The sequence below is a fragment of the Gallinula chloropus genome (genome assembly GCF_964237585.1).
Source record: "Gallinula chloropus genome assembly, contig: HAP1_SCAFFOLD_110, whole genome shotgun sequence".
Classification (NCBI taxonomy): Eukaryota; Metazoa; Chordata; class Aves; order Gruiformes; family Rallidae; genus Gallinula; species Gallinula chloropus.
In genome coordinates, this window is record NW_028168348.1 from 160,249 (window position 1) to 178,078 (window position 17,830).

Consider the following 17,830-nt stretch of genomic DNA (forward strand, 5'->3'; position numbering starts at 1 on the left):
CCCATCGAGTTCAGAGCTCTACCAGTGGCAGACCTGTTGCACTGTCATAATTTGTGACCTGGAAAAGACAGACCGACATCAGTGTGCAGACAGACACCAGTCCTGGTCGCGAGCGTGAGCGATTCTCAGCAGTGCCCTGCCCTGAGCCACAGAGTTGGCACGGCCAGCGTCAGCCACTGCACTGCCGATGCTGCACCAGGAAGGTCTCAGCACCAAGGTTTCTCCACGAGAGCCCTGCCCAGCAGCCGGGCGTCCAAGCTGGGCCTTTGTTCTGGCCTGGAGCACACACAGGATGCTGGAGGAGAGGGGCCGACAGCAGCACTCAAAGCAGCAGCAAGGCTTTCCCAGACAGCTCCCACTGACCTGCGCCACCAGCACTGCGCCTCTGGTCATCTCCACAACGGCTGCGTCCGCTTGGGATGAGAAGTGATCCTCGTCTGTGGAGAGAGCAGAGCGGGAGACAGCAGATGAGATGGTGCCAGGCTTCACAGGCCAGGAGGGACTAAGCAACCAGCCCTGCCTGACCTCTGACAGCAGCCCGAACAGAGAACCCTCCCCTGCCACCGCTGGAGGCATTTGCTGGACCCAGCCTATCCAGCTGGAGGTCACACAAGTATTATCCCTGCTGTGCTGCCGAAGGGAAAGGACCGAGCGCTTTCTAAAGCCACCTGCATGTGAACTCCAGCAGCTGATGAATTGGGAGGCTTGAAAGGCAGAAGAGCAGACTTTTCATCTGCCATTGCTGTTTTGACTCTGACTAGTAGGAAAATCTCAGGCGTTTGTCTAGCAAATTAAAAGCTAAATTTGCCTTGGTAACTCCTTCGGGACAGTAGGTGGCAGAGTAGCTCCAGCTACTTCACCTATACCCTGAAGGTCCTGCCAACCTGCTCTTCAGTAAAGTCATTCCTTCTCTCCTCCCTCCACACAGGAGAAAGCCTGGCCCTTCCCCATCTCTCCCCTGGAGCCTGACAGGTTGTGCCACACTCACACATTTAGAAGAAAATACGTTTTCTCCAGCCCTCACTCCAGTCCCTTCAGAGGCTGCGCTCGCAAGGGGAGGGAGAAGGCTGAGACAGAATCAAGGCTGGTACACAGCTGGCACCCAGGGAAACCTGCCAGAGCACCACCAGGGTACGTCTCGAGAGCTCCGTTACCTGCCAGCGGGACCACGTTGTCCAGCAAAACTTCTGCTGCTTGGAAAGGCAGCGATAAGAAGTCAGACCTGAAGGAAAAGGGAACAAACCCAAAGAAGATGGATTTAAGTTTCTCCTGTGTCCTTGAAGGTTACGGCAATTAATCAACTGCTTTAGCAGGAATTCAGTTTAAAAGTAAAGACCCTCCAAAGACCCCAGACCACGCTCCCAGCAATCCAAGCAGCAGCAGCAGAGGAGCTACAGACCTGATCTTCCTGAGCTGGTCGATCTTCACTCTGTTGTAGCCTCCATAGTCCACGTAGCGGAGCTCCACTTCACCGGTCTCTTCAAAGTACCTATTGACTTGAGCCCGTAACCACGCCCCATCCAGAGCCGGAGCCGCGCAGATCCTGCCAACTGCAAAGCAGAAGAGCTCAGGGTGAGTGGATGCCCAGAAACGAGCCCTTCGGGCGGATCAGCCGCGCTGCGCAGCGACCTCCTGAGAACCAACAGCATTCCTTCTGCTGCTCCCATCTCCCTTCCACACCCCTGCCCCTCCATCAGACCCGCCTGCAGCTGCGACTCAGCAGAGCTGCCTTGGACTCTCAAGTCTGTCTGCCACTACCGTGCTCAGGGGCATTGGGCTTTTGCATGACCCTACAAGTTTCTCAAGCAAACAGCTTGTGAGCAGTTGAGTTACTTGCCTTCTACTGGAGTTGGCAGAGTGGGAATATCCAGTTGGGAATAGCAGGCATTCATCTGCTGGCCAAGTCTATGCAGGACACAGAAAGTAGGGTGTGTATGCTGCTGTAAAAACATGTGGCCAGCATTGACTTGGAGTTCAGCACGTGGGGGGCCATGCAACTCTTCACACAGAACTGACAGGGTTCAAGGGCACTTGATCTGAAACCAACTGACTCAACCACAGCTCCTCAGAGCACGTCTCTGCCTCGCCCAGCAGCACCTCAGAAACCTGCTGCCATCCATCCATTCAGCAGCAGCCCATAAAGAGAGAAGGACCCCGTGCTTACTGGAGGCTGCCTCAACGGGAGCAGAAACCATTCGTGTGAGCAGGTCTCAAAGCAGCGGGGTGTTCAGCACCCAGACATGGCCCATTTCACTGGGCAGCTCAAGCACACCCTCAGCTTTAGACAGTAAACTCCATGCTGAAAGGGGACCAGCCCATTCACCCCTTTGCAGCAGACCCTGAAATTCACCCAGAGCCAACAGCGATGGGAATTCTGAGAGCAAATGCATACCCACCTGTACAAGGGCCAAATATTCCTCTGCTGAGAGGAATAGATTTAGAGGGAGAGGATAGATTTAGACATGTTCTGAAGCAGAAGGGGTACAGCACATAAAACACTTGGTCCCCATGTGTTTGTAGGAGGATTTGGAAATCCCTTACCTCCTGAGTGACCTTCACCCATTCCTGCTGCCCTGCTACCATCACGATGCATGGCCAGTTCATCCTCTTTATGCACCCCTTTACTGTGGGGCACGATGCTGCCTTCAGGTAGAGCCAGAGTGGGAGGCTTTTCTCTTGGTGCTGAGCTCTGCTCAGCAGGCACATCTTGGCTTGCAGATACCCTCTGTGAATCCAACTGCTGGCCTGATGCACCAGACCACGTTGTCTTCTGCGGCGGGGCCTTCGCACTCGTCCCACCTTCAGATGCACGTGCACAGCCAGAGGACGCAACGCTCGCCATCTCCAGAGGCAGGGAGGCTGAGGCTTCATCCCCTGGGCACTGCTCTTCCTTGGAGGCTGCCTCTCTCGCCCCAACACTCGCTGCTGGTGTTTCCTGCTGCTCTTCAGCGGCTCTTTCTTCTTGATTAAAGGTGGCAGACTTTCTCCTTTGGCAGTACAGCCACCAGCAGCCAACAAGTGCCAGCACTCCAGGTATGGCACACAGGAGGACTCTGTGGAAGCGCCCAGCCATTTTACACAGCCTCAGGGATTACAGCTGGGAAGAGAAACAAGAAAGCACCTTACAATCGTCAGTGGGAAAGTAACACAAAGCCTGAAGCTTCATAAATGCCTGAAGGTGTTTCTATGAGCACCAACAGGGTCGTTTCCCAGTCCTGGAATTCCAGTCCTGAAATTCAGTCCCTGAATTCCAGTCCTGAAATTCTGTCCCTGAATTCCAGTCCTGAAATTCACGTCCCTACCAGAGAGCACACCACAAGTTCCTCACCCAAGACCATATATCAGGACATTTCGCACCAATAGACTTCTGGATTTCACCTGACTTCACCTTTATACTTCAAACAATTTCACCAGGCAGAATCAAGAAGACCAGAAAGCCCTGGGGGTGCCAGTGGAAAACACTGGTGCCCAAGTTGGCTTTTCCTCCTTTTTCTGAACGGGCTGGGAAATCTCACACCTCTCAACTCCTGGCTACACGGCTGGTACTAAGGCCAGGGGGTTGGCTTGGACAACAAGGGGATGTTCTTTGGTGACTCCAACCTCTTGGAGAGGGACAGGATCCACCTGTCTAGAAGGGGCCCTCAGGAATCCCAGACCCAGGAGGTAGGATAAAGTCTGGAGAAAGGGCAGACTGGGTAAATACCGGCTTTACCATCTCTACCATCACCCGGCTGAGCCATCAAAGAGAAGATTTAAGAAATGAAGAAAAGAAGAAAAGGAAATTCCTCCCAGGCTGCCCAGGGAGGCTGGGGAGTCTCCTTCTCTGGAGGGACTCAAAACCTACCTGGACACCGTCGTGTGCGACCTGCTCAAGGTGATCTCCCCAGACAAGACCGGAGGTGATCTCCCCTGACAAGGCTGGAGGTGCTTCCCCTCTGGGAAGTGACCTCCCAGGTGATGCCCCTCTGACAGAGATGTCACTGGTTGGTCACCAGAGGTCCCTGGCAACTGTTGCAATTCTAGACCTCTAGTGGGTTGGCTTGAGACAGGGGGGCAGCAGGCAGAAAACCAGGATGCACATCTTGCAGATGGGGACAAAGCCAGGAGATTCAAGATCCTGTCAAACTAGAGTTTTTTTAGTCCATCTGCAGCAGAGACAGGACTGGGTTTTTTTTTTAATTACTATTTTTTAAGAGAATAGGCATAGCACTAACATCATAGTAATAAAAGAAGTGAGAATGAATAAAACCTGAAGTATCTCTGTTTATCACACTCACAGGCCCCGTTACAAACCTGTAACTTGGCAAGTAAAAGCAGGTGAACAAGTTTGATAAGAAAATAAATACAAATCTAATATCAATAGCAGTTCAATCTAAAATATAAATTATAATTTTGTTAAAGACGTTGCAATTCAACTTCTTAAAGAAGTTGCACATGACAATTTGACATTCAATGAAGCCACAATTTGAGTATGTGAAAGTATTGAGTATGATTATCAAAACTTTCAAAGGGGGAAATGTGACAGTCACCCTAATAAAACAGCTTCACTTCTACGTTATTTTGGTTCTAGTGTAGGATTCGATTTTGATTTTAAAGGAGTTAGAGCAGCTGTGAGAATATAAGGGGGAAAAACAGAAAGAACCCCCAAAAAACCCACTCCAACATGATTGATGACATATTGTTTACAGGGTCAACGCCGCTCCGGTCCCAAACAGCTTCACACCAGCACGGCTTTTTTTTTTATAGAATTTAAATATTTAATGCAATAAAATAAATAAATATTTCTCTTTGCACATTTAACAGACAAAAACAGAACAACAAACCCAACCCCACATTGCAGGGACTTGGTCAAACTTCAGAAGAGAAACTAAAATGAGGGTCAGTCCAAGGGGATCACAGTGTGACTGCAGTGGTGCCCGTCTCACAGCAGCTGCTGGTGGATTATTTCCCACACCATCTTCCTGTGGAAGTGAGGGATGTGACTCTGGAAAGAGGAGAGAGAAAGCCATTAAATAGAAAGTCAGGGTGGCAAGGAGGCACAAACACCCGGTTCGTTAGGGACGGGGAGCGCTGCTCTGCCCTGCTGAGGCCACCCCAAAGTGCCGACCCCAGCAAGCGCGCGCCCAAGGAGAGGTACAAACCCTCAGCCCCTGCCCCAGGCTGCTGCCTGAACTCCCCTCCTCCAGCTCTTGAAAAAATCCAGGGCAAAAAGCTCTGGAGCTGTTGGAAACCTTCGCTCACTTGAGGAAAGGTCATGGGCTCGTCTTGGGAGATGCTGTCTGCGTGTTGGCAGGCGAAACCCCCACAGTCGCTGCTGTTCTGCTGCTGAGGGATTTCCTAGGGAAGGCAGAGGAAGGCAGAGGATGTGCCGTTCCCTCAGAGGACGAGCAGCAGGCGTTACCCACACCAGCCCTGCGCTAACCGCACCCAACTCGGGATGCGCTTCCCACTCCCGCAGGCTCGGCGGGTCCCCCCAGCTCTCGGCACACCCAGCTCTGCACAGCGCCGTGTCTCTGCAATCAAGGCTTGAGGCCTCGCTTTTCCCTCGGAGGGAATGTCCTGAGAAACACTGGCACCAGCCCCTGCTCTGTCACACACCGGGCTCTGTGCTCCAAGCCAGAATCAATCCTCATCCCAGAGCTGGGTTTGGCAGCCTACGGTCTCTGACAAGGGCTCAACAGATCCTTAAAAACTTATGGAATGGGGACAAAGTCAGATTCACATGAATGGGGCAGACTGATGAAACAAACCCCAACCCCAAAACAGCAGAGAGAGCACTGGGCCAGCGAGAAGAGGCTCTGCTTGGAGAGTCCAACCCAGCTTCCCGCTCCGCTCGCAGCCAGAGCTGGTGCCATAAGAACAGGAGAAGCTCCGGGCTGATGACTTGGGCTGAACTCGGACGGGTTCAGACCCTCACCACAAGGAGCCACAGTTCATTTTCCAAACCCAAGCAGCGCTCACTTACGTGGGGCTCTGTGCTGTGAGGAGTCCCCTGGGAACAAGCCAGCTCCACCTTTCTTTTCTCCCGGTTTTCTTCTTGCAGGAATTTGCTGTTTAACCCAAAAGAGAACAAAAGATCCTCTTTATCTCCAGCATTTATTCCCACAAAAAGCCAGCTGCTGAAGGAGACTCCCACAACAGCAGAAGCTCATTTAGGAACCCTCCAGATCACCCCTTGTCAGAGGAGGAACAGGAGAACCAAGCAAGGAACTGCAATGCCCACCCTGTACCCACATACCAGGTGCACCTCCAGGAAGAGGAAATACAAAAGCTTTTGGGCAGAGGAAGTTCCCAGGCCGGATGGACCCAAGGGCTACTGCATGGACTGTCTCCTGTCTGATCTGTTCAAAGGCCTGTCACTGCTCAGGCCCCATTGGAAATCATTCTTCTTCCATGTTACATGGTAGAGAGGGCTGACAATGGGACTGTGGTTTGGGATATGCATTCGCCAGAAACCCACAGTGCCTAGGAAAGCTTGAGTCTCCTTTGTGTTGGCCGGTGGAGACATGGCTGCTATTTTATTGATAACTTCCATGGGGGTCTGAAGATGCCCATCCTGTCATTTCTTTTCTTGCAAGAAAGTGTGGATTGAAAAGAAAGAAGGGGGGGAGAAAGAAGGGGGAAGAGGGGAAAGAAACAAAGGGATGAAGAGAGGAAATAAAAACCGAGAAAGGTAAAAATGGGGGGAGGAGATTTAAAAAAGGTGGAATAGGATAAAACAGGGGATAAGGATATGCGAAAAAGAAAAGGTAAAAAAAAAGGTTAAAATGTAAAAGAAAAAAATATGTTTGAAAGAGGAAAATGGGAGAATTATTTTTACAAAGGAGGAAACATTTTTTTATAAAGTAGGCAAAAAATGGTTATAAAAATGGAATAGGGTTTAAAATGAAAGTGGAAAATGATAAAAAAAAAGAATAAAAATAGAGGGAAGAGGGAAATCTGGAAAAGGCATTTTTCTCCCCAGTGAGTGGGGGCCACCCCATCCTCCCTCACCCTGGGGGCTGGGTGGGTTTGGGTCAGCCCTCCCCACCTACAGTAGGTGCGCAGGTACCGCGGAGCCTCGCTCTGTGCCAGCGCATGTAGGGGGGAGATGAAGGTTGTCGGGCAGGGGGAACCCCTGGACCCTGCGCAGCCGGGGGAAAGGGGAACTGGCGGCAGAGGCGGGGTCCGACCTCAGGGCTTGGGGGCTACTGCAGAGGGAACATCAGGGCAACAAGTTTTTCCTTCTTTTGTCATTTTTTTATGATAATATTTCAAGCTTTGTGTCTGACTTTGGCTTTTTGAAGTTTAGTTCATCACTTTTAATTGTATTTCTCACCTTGTGGTTTGTTGGGTTTTAAAAATTTATTCCTAAGGTTTTATTACTGTGGGATTATATTTTTTTCCTTGGCTTAATTTTATTTTAAAATTTATAATTTGTTTTTTCTTTAAAAATTTATTTCTTAGCATTCAATTTTATTTCTTACTTAGCTTTTTTATTTTCTCTTTTGATTTCCTTTTAAAATTAGTTCTTTGGTTTTTTGGTTTCTTTGATTTTTCTTTCTTATTTTGTAAAAAAATGATTATTTGATTTCATAATATTACATGTGTTTTATTCAGTTATTCAGGGGGTTATTCTAGTTCTTTTCAGGTTTTGTTTTTTGCTTGGATATTTTTAATTTTGCTTCTTTTTTTAAATTTTAGTTCTTTCCTTTGTATGTTGGGTCTCAGTTGTGGGTTTTTCCCCTTCTTTCATTTTGGTTACTTTGGTTTAATGGTTTAACTTTCAAAATGTTGTCACTTTGAGGCCTCTTTACAGCCTCTCTGTGTGCACCCCCCAACCCACACCCCCAGGAGGCAGCTGTCACCAGGAGCTCTCCTTCCAGGAGGTCACCATCACCCCACCACTGAGAAGCCATGGCACTTCTCCAGCCCCTGCCCCGGCCCTTCCGGCAGGTAGGACCCTCTCCCCTGTGCTCCCATTCCATCCCTGGGGCACCTCAGTGTTCTCCCCAGTGGTTTTTGCAGGCCAGGGGGACTCCCCAAGCCCTAACCTGTCTCCTGATGCTGTCATTCCCTGGGAGCTCCTGGCTCTGATCCCCGAAACTCCTTTGAACAGAAATCCAGCGTGTTCTCCACATTTTGGGGGTCCTGCATCCATGTCAGAGGATGGCAGTGGGCTTCAAGGACTCATCCTGGTTGGGGTTGGGATGCCCGAGGGAATGGTTTGAGTTTGGTCTTCCTGCCTCAACCCCGGGTACAAACAGCGTTTTGTTCCCACTCTGATGGGGGTGACACCAGGAAAGGTGAAGCTGCTGCCTGTGCTCATGGGATGCTGAGGGGAGAGGGGAGCCAACCTGAAATCTTATTGGGTTTCCCTTCTCCAGCTCCCTCATGAAGCTTCTGCTGTTCCTCTGGGCACAGTGCTCGATAATGAGGTGGTTCTCATCAGCACCCAACAGCCCTGAGATGCCCATTCAGGTGCTCCAAGCATCCCAGCCTGGGCCGGAGGATGCTCTTCTGGGAGGTGATCTGCTGGTCCCACCTGGGAGCTGGGGCTCAGCAGCTCTTCTGGGCTCACACTGCCCTCTCCTGGCAGTTGGGGGTGGAGACATTCCCACAGCTCCTTCCATCCCTGAGACTGAAGTTGTGGAATCACAGAATGCTCTGGGTTGGAAGGGACCTTTAAAAGCCATCTAGTCCAACCCCCTGCAGTGAGAAGGGGCACCTTTCACTCCATCAGGTTGCTCAGAGCTTCAAGCCTGACCTTGAATGTCTCCAGAGATGGAGCCTCCACCATCTCTCTGGACAACATGTGTCAGGTTCTGGAAAGGGGCTCTGAGTTCTCTGAGCCTTTTCTTTTCCATGATGAACCACACCAGCTCTCTCAGCCAGTCTTCGTAGGAGAGGTGCTCCATCCTTCGATCATCCTTGTGACCTCCTCTAGACAGACTCCAAAAGGTCCATGTCCTTCTTTTGTTGAGGACTCTAGAGCTGGAGTCAGTACTGCACTTGGGGTCTCAGCAGAGCAGAGAGGGAGAATCACCTCTCTCCATGAGCTGGACACACCTCTTGTGGTGCAGCCCAGGATGCACTGGGCCAAGTCCTTTTCTGCAGGGCTGCTCTCTATCACATCATCCCCCAGCCTGTATTGGGAGTGAGGATTGTCCCAACCCAAGTGCAGGACCTTGCACTTGGCCTTCTTGAACTCTATGAGGCTTGCATGGACCCACCTCTCCAGCTTGTTTACGTCCCTCTAGATGACAACTCATCCCTCTGGCATGTCAACCCTCTGCTCAGCTTGGTGTCATCTGCAACTTGCAGAGGATGCACTGGATCCCACTGTTGATGTCATTGATGAAGATATTAAACACCACTGGTCCCAGTATGGGACCCAGTTGTGGGTCCAGGAGGAGAGTGGACAAGGTGGAAAGTTGACTCCCATTCAGTTTCTGGGGTAGCTGGGTGGATGAGGAAGGCTTTGCACTCTGGTTCAAGGGGCTTTAGAGTTACTGGGTCATAAGGTAAGGGACAGGGATGGCTGCAGGGGTGCCTCTCTCCCACTGGGATGGAGGGCTGTGGGGTTTGGGGACCGCTCAGCATGGCTCATGCATTGGAGGGGAACATCAAGGTTCTACCTTAGAGGCTAAAAAGCCTCTTTTTAGCTTCCCACCTTCAAAACCATTTGCCTATTTTAAGAAAAAGCCTGTCCTGAACCCGAGGGGTCTCCGTACCCCCAAGGGATTGATCCATTCACTTCATCTGCTTTTATCGGATGTGGAGTTTCCTTCCATGATTCCCCCCCTCGTGCTCACTGTCTCTCATCACAGTTAAATGATGCAGTTTTCGAGATACACCACAGTGAAGTTTTCTGGGCTGTGACAGCCCTCCATCTCCATCTGGATCTAGCAATGTCCAGAGCAGGTATGATGCTCCTCAACATGAACTTGATTGTTGGGGTGCTGGGGAGTCACCTGCACCCCAACCAGAAGCTGGAAAACTGGTTGGACTGGTGGCTGGGCAGATTGGGGTAACCTGGTCATGTAGCTGGAGGGGACATGCCTGAAGGTGGGCCATCAATGGCAGATTAGGGTTGTAGGTTGGTGGGGATGGGTGCAGAGATATGCTCCAGCCTGAGTGGCTCCTGCATCACTGTGGGGTGCTTCCCTTCTCCAGGATGGCAGGACAACCATGAGCAGATATGTCACATCCCAGGTATTTTACCCATGAGGTGGCATGGGTCCAAAAGGGATCCCAGGGTGAGCACTGCTGGGTGGTGGGGCCGGTGGCTGTGTGAGGGGCAAGGGGGAGTTTGGGGAAGGTGGGATTTGCTGGCTGTGGTGAAAATCACCCGTCCTGGTGCCCTGGAGTTCTGCACCCCACCATTGGCAGAGCTCACAGTGGGGATGCCCTGACGTGCTGTTCCCCAGCACAGGCTGCTGGGAGAGGTGCAGCTCTGGGAAAAGCCATCTCCAGCACCTGCACCCAGGTACTGCAGCTGTATTTTCTGCCTCTGGGCTTTGGTAGGAGGATGCAGAATTTCAGCTTCTTGCCTGGCAGTGGGGCCTCAAATGCTGCCCACAGACGTAAATCTGCACCTCAAAGCCAGCAGAGGATGGGGTTTTAAAGCAGCCTGGTGCATCCAGCAGCTCCTGAGCACCCGGTGAGCAACTTCCCTTTCCACAGGAGATTTGTATTTCCTGCCCTGTAGAGTCAGTAATGGATTTGCAATAACTCCTGGGGAGGGGCAGTGGGGCAGAGCAGGGGCTGCACTGGGGAGCTGTGTGGTCCCATCCTGTCCTCGAGGAATGTTTTTTTCCAGTGTCAGGGTACTCGTGCTGGGGGTTTGGGAGATACTGGAACCTCTTTAGCATGGAGAGCCCTTCTTTGCCATCCCAACTGGGGCACCTGTGACCCCCATTGCCCTTCTCTATCTTCCCCTTCCTCCTCTCCAGCACTATCAGAGCTGTGTCTTTTAAGGAGCCCTGGGGATCCAGGGACACCACATCTGCTGGGGACAGGAGTAGCCAGAGTATCAGGGGCAGAGCTCAGAGCTCAACAGGTTTCACCACCCTGGGGCCAGGATCTGCCCCGCAGGGCAGGAGATGGGACATCTTCCTTCTAGACATCCCATCCTTGGGAAGCACCAGCAGGGCCATGGCCAAGCTCAATCCTATGGAAACAGGGACTGGTGGGGCTGCAGCCCCAGCGCAGAGGGGCAGGATGGGGAGGCAGTGGCTGTGTTCAGGCAGCCCCTGGGGGTTCGTGGGGGAGACATTCTCCTGTCCTTCAGCCAGCTGGTGGTGATGGGCTGTGAGTAGAAGCTGTAAGCACAGCAGTGCAAGGTCAGGATCCTCTCAGCTTTTCTCTCCAGCACAGCCTGCCCGTAGCTCAAGTATTTGCTCAGCCACGTACAGGTGCTCTCCATGTCGAAGGCAATGAAGTCCCTCCCATCATAGGGGATTTGCCAATACCCCCTGGTGCTATTGTGCTCCAGGAGGTCACAGCCGACTCTGCTCTGCAGTGTGTGAGCCCCCTCAGTGAAATGGGGCTGAGGGGCTGCTGCAGCCCTGGGCCTTCAGCGGGGCAAGGACCCCTGGCAGCACCCCCCACTCCAGCCCTGTGTGAGGCCTGGGGAATCGGGCACTGAAACGAGAGCTGCCGCCACCCTGCCCAGGGCCCACAGCACTTGGGGCACCATGTAAAGCTGTGACACAGACACATTGAACCCAGGGTGTGGGAGCCCCTCTGGTTCTGGGGGTCTCGAGGGCCATGGGGACCATGAGGGCTTTGAACATCCAGCCCAGCACCAGCAGTAGTAGTGCCAGGAGCTGTGCTCCCAGCTTATTGACTGCCTCCCCTGTCTCAGAGACAGGGCAGGATGAGAAGCTGAAATGTCCTTGACTGCTTAGCAACAACTAAACCAATAGGGTGGTTCCATCACCCTAAATCCCTAACACAGCCCTACACTCACTGCAAGATTAACATTAACTCTAACCCTGCTGAAAACAGGAGAGCAACTGTCACAGAACCTCACACGACAGGGCAGGAGAGTTAGGAAAAGAAAAAAAAAACCTACAACAAAAACCCCACATGAAACCTCTCTGGCTCTAACAGACATTAATGGCCCACTGGTTCAACGTGTTGCTCAGGATGTCAGTACTACACCATTGACTCAGAGCTCCTAAGAATTATGCTTGATGACTCAAAGCACATAAGCACTCACCGATGGGAGATGAGGTCTGTCAGTTTCTGCAGAAGGTTTTGTGGAGGTCAGTGTTGCTGAGGTGGGTTTGGTGCACGTTGCAGATGTGAGCAACGGTGGGGATGTGCGTAAGGAAGGCTTTGGGGTCTGTTTCTCTAGGTTTCGGTTCCATGAACCCTCAGCACTCCCCGTGTCCCCTCCTCCTTTTCCCTGCTGCCCACTGGGAGCCGCCGCTTTTGACTCCCGGCTTCCCACTGTGTCTCAGTCAGTGGGAGTCGGGAGCCCTTCCGGGCAGCATCCTTTGCCTGGCTGCCCCCAGTCCCCCTGGGGTGAACAGTATCACACCGCACTGACCCGTTTGGAGTTCCCAGCTTTCCCCGTGTCTGGGGCCCTGCTGAGCGCTGCCAGAGCTGTGCCCGCTGAGCCAGCTCTGGGATGGATGGGCAGCAGCCCTGCACTCCTGTCCCCCTGGGCTCTGGGTGATCAGCCCTGGGTACCAGCAAGATCAGACCCGGCCTGGGTACCCCCTACTCAGGTGGGCACTGGGTGTTCTGCTCTGGCTTGGACTCAGATCCTTGATGTGTGTGGGCACAGAGAGCTTCCTCTGTTAAGGACAGTGTGAAGTCCAGTGGAGAGTGGAGAGTGAGAGCAGGCTGTCGTGGGCTGGATGGAGTCACCCTGCTCACCAGTGCCTCTGTGCTGGACATGCTGGAGCTCCAGCAGGAACTGGAGTCAGAGGCAGCGCAGTGGGACACCCCAGTTGATATCACTACTGGATTTTTCTGGATAACTTTGGCAGAAGAGAGTAGGGCACAGTTTGCTGTCCCTGGGAGGGTGCTCAGTCCACCTGGAATCAACTGCCCCAGGGGTGGAAATACAGCCCCACCATCTGCCCTGGGCTGACCCCGACTGCGCTGGAAGGGGTGAAGCCCCAGAGCACCTGCAGTACTCTGATGGCATCATCATATGGGGCAGGAGAGCAGAGGGATTCTCTGAGACAGGGCAGAAGATAGTCCAGATCCTTCTGGAAGGTCTTTTTGCTGGTTTGAACTGGTAAGTTGAAGGACCTGTGCAGGAGATGCAGTACGAGCAGTGCCAGGCAGGAGTGCTTCCAGGCCTGAGGCACGCTGGGTACAGGTGATGGAAGGCACAAGCAACCCAGGGCATGAGGGGCACTGGGCACAAGGGACAGCAGGGTCAAGGGACACCTCCCCCAAGCCCTGGGGTTTGCCCACACTCTCCCCAGGAGGTTTTCACACTTGACCCATCTATTTCACCCACAAACCCCAAGGGTGTCAGAGCCGGGTGGGGAGAGCCATGGGACACCAGGCGCCTTGGTCCCCCCGGGACAGGCAGGTCTGAGGGTCTTGGGGTGCCCCAGGGGAAGGGGAGGAGAGTAGGGCTGGGGTGGAGGGGAGATCTGTGACTTGGGGGGGCAGAGGTGTCCCCAGGCTGGGAGATACAGATGGTATGGGGCCATGGTGGGGTCTGGGGCCCTGAGAAGGTGTTGGGGTAGGGGGGCGTGTGGGGACTGGGCGGTGCTGTGGGGGAGTCACTGGTAAGAAGTGTCTCAGGCTACCATTGGCTGTTGGGTGGTGGCAGAGCCAATCATGGGGTGAGGGGTGGGGCTTGTGGCAAAGTTTGTCCCAGAGCTCCTTATTCTCGTGATATCGGGGACCCAGAGAGGAGTGATGAGCAATGGGGCTGGGCCAGGCGCTGGGGCTGCTGCTGCTGGAGATCCTTGGCTGGGCAGCGTGTAGTGAGTGCGGGCGGGGATCCAGGAACCCCCCTGGATCCTGTTTCTTGACAACAGTTCTCCATTCCCTGTGCACCAGACCACCTCAGGGCACAGGGACCCCTGATCACAATCCCTGAAGAACAGGTGCCCCCTCGGAATAGTCCCCTTCCACCACTTTCCACCCCCTTCCACCCTTTCCATGCCATTACAAGATGGTCCCACAGATCTGTTTCTCTTTGATGCTGGGGACCCCTTGGACCCCTTCCTGGGAACCTTGGGTTTTTCACTGCCATGGCCCCCCTTTCATCATCACCAGGACCCCCCCGGCTTCCCTTCATGGGAAGGAGGACCCCATCCTGAACACATACCCGTCCCCAACAGACACTTCCCCTTGAAGCTGACCCCCACACCCCCAGTCTGCTGCTCTGTGACCCCCACCCAGGCTCACCACCCAATCCTGCACCCCATCACTATGGGAACCCTCACCCTGCACCCCCAACACCTCACTGACCCCTGTGTCCCCACAGAGCTCTACTCCCTGCGCTACCTCCACACCGCAGTGTCAGAGCCCAGCCCAGGAGTACCCCGGTTTGTGTCCATGGGGTACATGGACGGGAACCTCATTGTGCACTACGACAGCGAGAAGGGGAGGGCGGTGCCCCGGGCAGACTGGATGGCGGCCAACCTGGACCAGCAGCACTGGGACCAGCAGACCCAGATTGGACAGCAGAATCAGGAGATTAACCGTGTGGATCTGGACACACTGCAGAGCCGCTACAACCAGAGTGGGGGTGAGTGTGGGCTGGGAAGGGGCTCTGTGGGATGGGAGATCTCCACTCCCTTCTCCCCCATGAAGACACCACCCTTCCTCATGGTACTGGCCCAGCACGTGCCGATCCTTCCCAGCCCAGTGCTGTTGGCAGAGGGCTCCATGCACCCCTGTCCCCCAGTCCCACACTCCATGGCATACTTTGTGCCAGATCCAGGGAGGCTTCTGAGTTCCCCACCAAGCACATTCTGGCCTTCTCCCCACCATGCCTTGCACCCCATCCCAGACCTGGGTGCTACATCACAGCCCTCACCATCCTGTGGCAGTGAGTACTCTCAGAACCTGAGAACTCTCAGAGGGGATCCCACCCTGTGTCCCAGCCCCACACCATTCCTATGGTACTTTGTACACCCCACCTCAGAGCCAGAGGGGCTCCCACTACCCGTGCCATCTCCTATCTGATCCCTCTCCCAGCATTCAGGACCCTGTCCCATTCCCTTGCTGTTACACTGTGCCATGGGGCTGGGTGCCAGCCCAGCCATACCCTTGGCACAAGGGGTCTGTGTCACAGCTGTATGTGATGCCCCAAGTGCTGTGGACCCTGGGCAGGGTGGGGGCAGCTCTTGTATCTGTGCCTGCTTACCTCGAGCCTCACACAGGGCTGGAGTGGGGGGTGCTGCCAGGGGGCCTTGCCCCACTGAAGGCCCAGTGCTGCAGCAGCCCCTCAGCCCCATCTCCCTGGTCATGTTTCAGGGGCTCACACACTGCAGAGCACAGTCATCTGTGACATCCTGGAGGACAATAGCACCAGGGGGTATTGACAAATTGCCTACGACGGGAGGGACTTCATTGCCTTTGACAAGGACAGGATGACATTGACTGCGGCAGATGCAGCAGCACAAATCACCAAGAGGAACTGGGAGGCAGACAGAACTGTCATTAAGCACATGAAGCACTACCTGGAGAACACCTGCCCTGAGTGGCTGAGGAAATACTTGAGCTACAGGCAGACCGTGCTGGAGAGGAAAGGTGAGGGGAGATGGGGACCATGGGGAGCAGCCAGCATGGATGTGTGTGCCAGCCCTCACTGACACTCCCTCCCCAGAGCCCCCCATGGTCCAAGTCTCCAGGAAGGAGACCCAGGGGATCCTGACCTTGCACTGCCGCACTTACGGCTTCTACCCACAGCCCATCAGCATCAGCTGGCTGAAGGACGGTGAGGTCAGGGACCAGGAGACCCAGTGGGGCAGCATCGTGCCCAACAGCGACGGCACTTACTACACCTGGGTGTCCATCAAGGCCCATCCTGGGGAGCAGGACAAGTACCGGTGCCATGTGGAGCATGCCAGCCTGTCCGAGCCAGGGGTTTCTGTGTGGGGTGAGTCTGGTGGCCTTGGGCACATGAAAGAGTGGGCTGGGGGCTTCCCTTTCCCCTCCTGACCACCCTGTTCATCCCCAGAGCCAGAGTCCAACTCATCATCCATCGTGCTGTGGGTGGTTGTTCCCCTTGCCATCCCGGCTGTCATCATTGGCATCACTGGATTCATCATCTGGAGGTACAGACCAGGTAAATCCCCAGGGTGTGGGAGGAAGGCAGAGCCAGGGGGGCTGGTAGGGGCTGTGGGCACAAGATGCAACTCTCTGCAGAGCCCCTGAGCCTGAGGGTAAAGTGCAGTGGATGTTCATTGCCTCTTCCCCTCTTCTCTTACATGCACTGTGCCCACAGCGAGCATGAGGTGGCAGCTCACAGCTGTTTCTCCCCTATAGACATGGATGGGAGCTCTGGCAGCTTGGCCAAAGGTATGACATGGGATTGGGGGGGTGGATGGGGTAGGCCCAGCTCTCTGTGCTCCCCCTTGATACCCATGGTCAGAGCGACACTGGGCTGCCTGCGGCGGATGCTGAGGCAACCATAGCAGAGGGTTGGGGACAGGGTCTTTTCCCAGGGTGACACTGTCTCTTCCTGCCATCCTTGCAGTGATCTCAGTCTTACTGCTCCATGAGCAACCGGGGCAGCTGGATGTGGCCCCTGTGGTCTCACCAGCTGGAGAGGCTGGGAGCTGCCTGCAGAGAGCTGACCACACTGTGCCAGTACATGGTTTATTAGTGACCATGCTTGTGTTCTGGAGCAGCCACTGCGTATACTGAAGCCCGGCTGCCCGGGATGTTGCTGGGCATCTCCTGATGATGGGAAATAGCGAATGATTCTTTTGTTTTTCCTTTGCTTCTCCACATGGCTTTTGCTTTTGCCTTAATGAACTGCCTTAGTCTTGGTCCCCACAGGTCTTTTTTCATCTTCTTTTTCTTCCCTGCAGCTCGGGCACCTGATGCCACTAATCATCACCCTGTGCCCACCTTGTGCAGGCACTTACCTTTTCGGCATGAGAAGGGTGCGTGCACTCACCAACACTTCCTGCCTGTACTGCAGTCTCCTTCCTTACACCTTCTGTCTGTGTGGATGCATCATGAATCTTGGCTTTTGCTCTCAGAAGAGTGCCCACCATTTTGGCAGAGACCCAGAGCACTTCCCTGGGCTGTGGACCTACAAGCAGACCTTGATCTCCCCTCTTTCAGTAGCAAACCATGGCCCTTCACCTGCCACTCCAAGACTTGGTAAAAGTCTCTCTCCATCTTTGTTCCTTCATGGGGAGTTGCAGCAGTCAAAGCCAGGCAGCTGGGCCTGGACATTGCTGCCTGCGCAGACTCCCATTACATGTCGAAGGGCCGTGTCCCTGGAGACCATCAAGACAAGGACCAAGGAGACCAGGTGGCTAAAATTGGAGATGCTCAGGTAGACCTGGAGTGGGAAGGTCGTCGTGAGCTGTTCGTAGTTCCATGGGCCTGTGGGACATGGGGGCTGAGACACCACGGACAGCTGGGCTCATGATGGAGGGTGCACCTGACCTGAGCACTGCAGCCATCGCCCAGGTCATGCATCAAGGTTAACAATGCACTGGAATCGAGGCAGTGAAGCTTCCTGGTACAAAGGACAGTGGACACGAGAATCCATCACCAGGGCCTGAATTAGGGCCACCCTCTGCCACTGTTCCCCGAGATCTGTATCCCCAGCTCGCCCACCTCTATATGAGATGGGGGTGAGGCTGGGGACACAGGGACAGTGAGATTGGGGGTTATCTCC

General features: G+C 54.0%; 2 protein-coding genes across 2 annotated transcripts; one reads left to right on the plus strand and one right to left on the minus strand.

Moving 5' to 3' along the window:
• On the minus strand, positions 1-2,572 carry LOC311204595 (A-kinase anchor protein 1, mitochondrial-like). The gene is made up of 5 exons (XM_084281001.1): positions 2,542-2,572; positions 1,400-1,550; positions 1,155-1,222; positions 364-437; positions 1-58 (listed from the first exon to the last, which is right to left on the minus strand). Exons 1-5 carry the CDS (start codon positions 2,561-2,563, stop codon positions 11-13), a joined length of 363 nt encoding a protein of 120 aa, XP_084137127.1. The 5' UTR covers positions 2,564-2,572; the 3' UTR covers positions 1-10.
• An 11,310-nt stretch (positions 2,573-13,882) lies between these two features.
• On the plus strand, positions 13,883-17,578 carry LOC311204592 (class I histocompatibility antigen, F10 alpha chain-like; the record flags this gene model as incomplete). Its single annotated transcript, XM_084280999.1, has 7 exons — positions 13,883-13,943; positions 14,450-14,713; positions 15,580-15,720; positions 15,797-16,069; positions 16,151-16,258; positions 16,459-16,491; positions 17,394-17,578. The coding sequence occupies 7 exons, from the start codon at positions 13,883-13,885 to the stop codon at positions 17,576-17,578; spliced, it is 1,065 nt and encodes a 354-aa protein (XP_084137125.1).
• Between the last annotated feature and the right edge of the window lie 252 nt (positions 17,579-17,830).

Bases quoted from the DNA above. Each gene is read 5' to 3' on its own strand.
- LOC311204595 (XM_084281001.1), bottom strand. From the start codon at position 2,563: ATGGGTGAAGGTCACTCAGGAG. The intron at 1,551-2,541 runs GTAAGGGATTTC...TCTGCTTTGCAG, and splicing joins GGGTGAAGGTCACTCAGGAG to TTGGCAGGATCTGCGCGGCT. The intron at 1,223-1,399 runs GTCTGTAGCTCC...CTTTTCCTTCAG, and splicing joins GACCAGCTCAGGAAGATCAG to GTCTGACTTCTTATCGCTGC.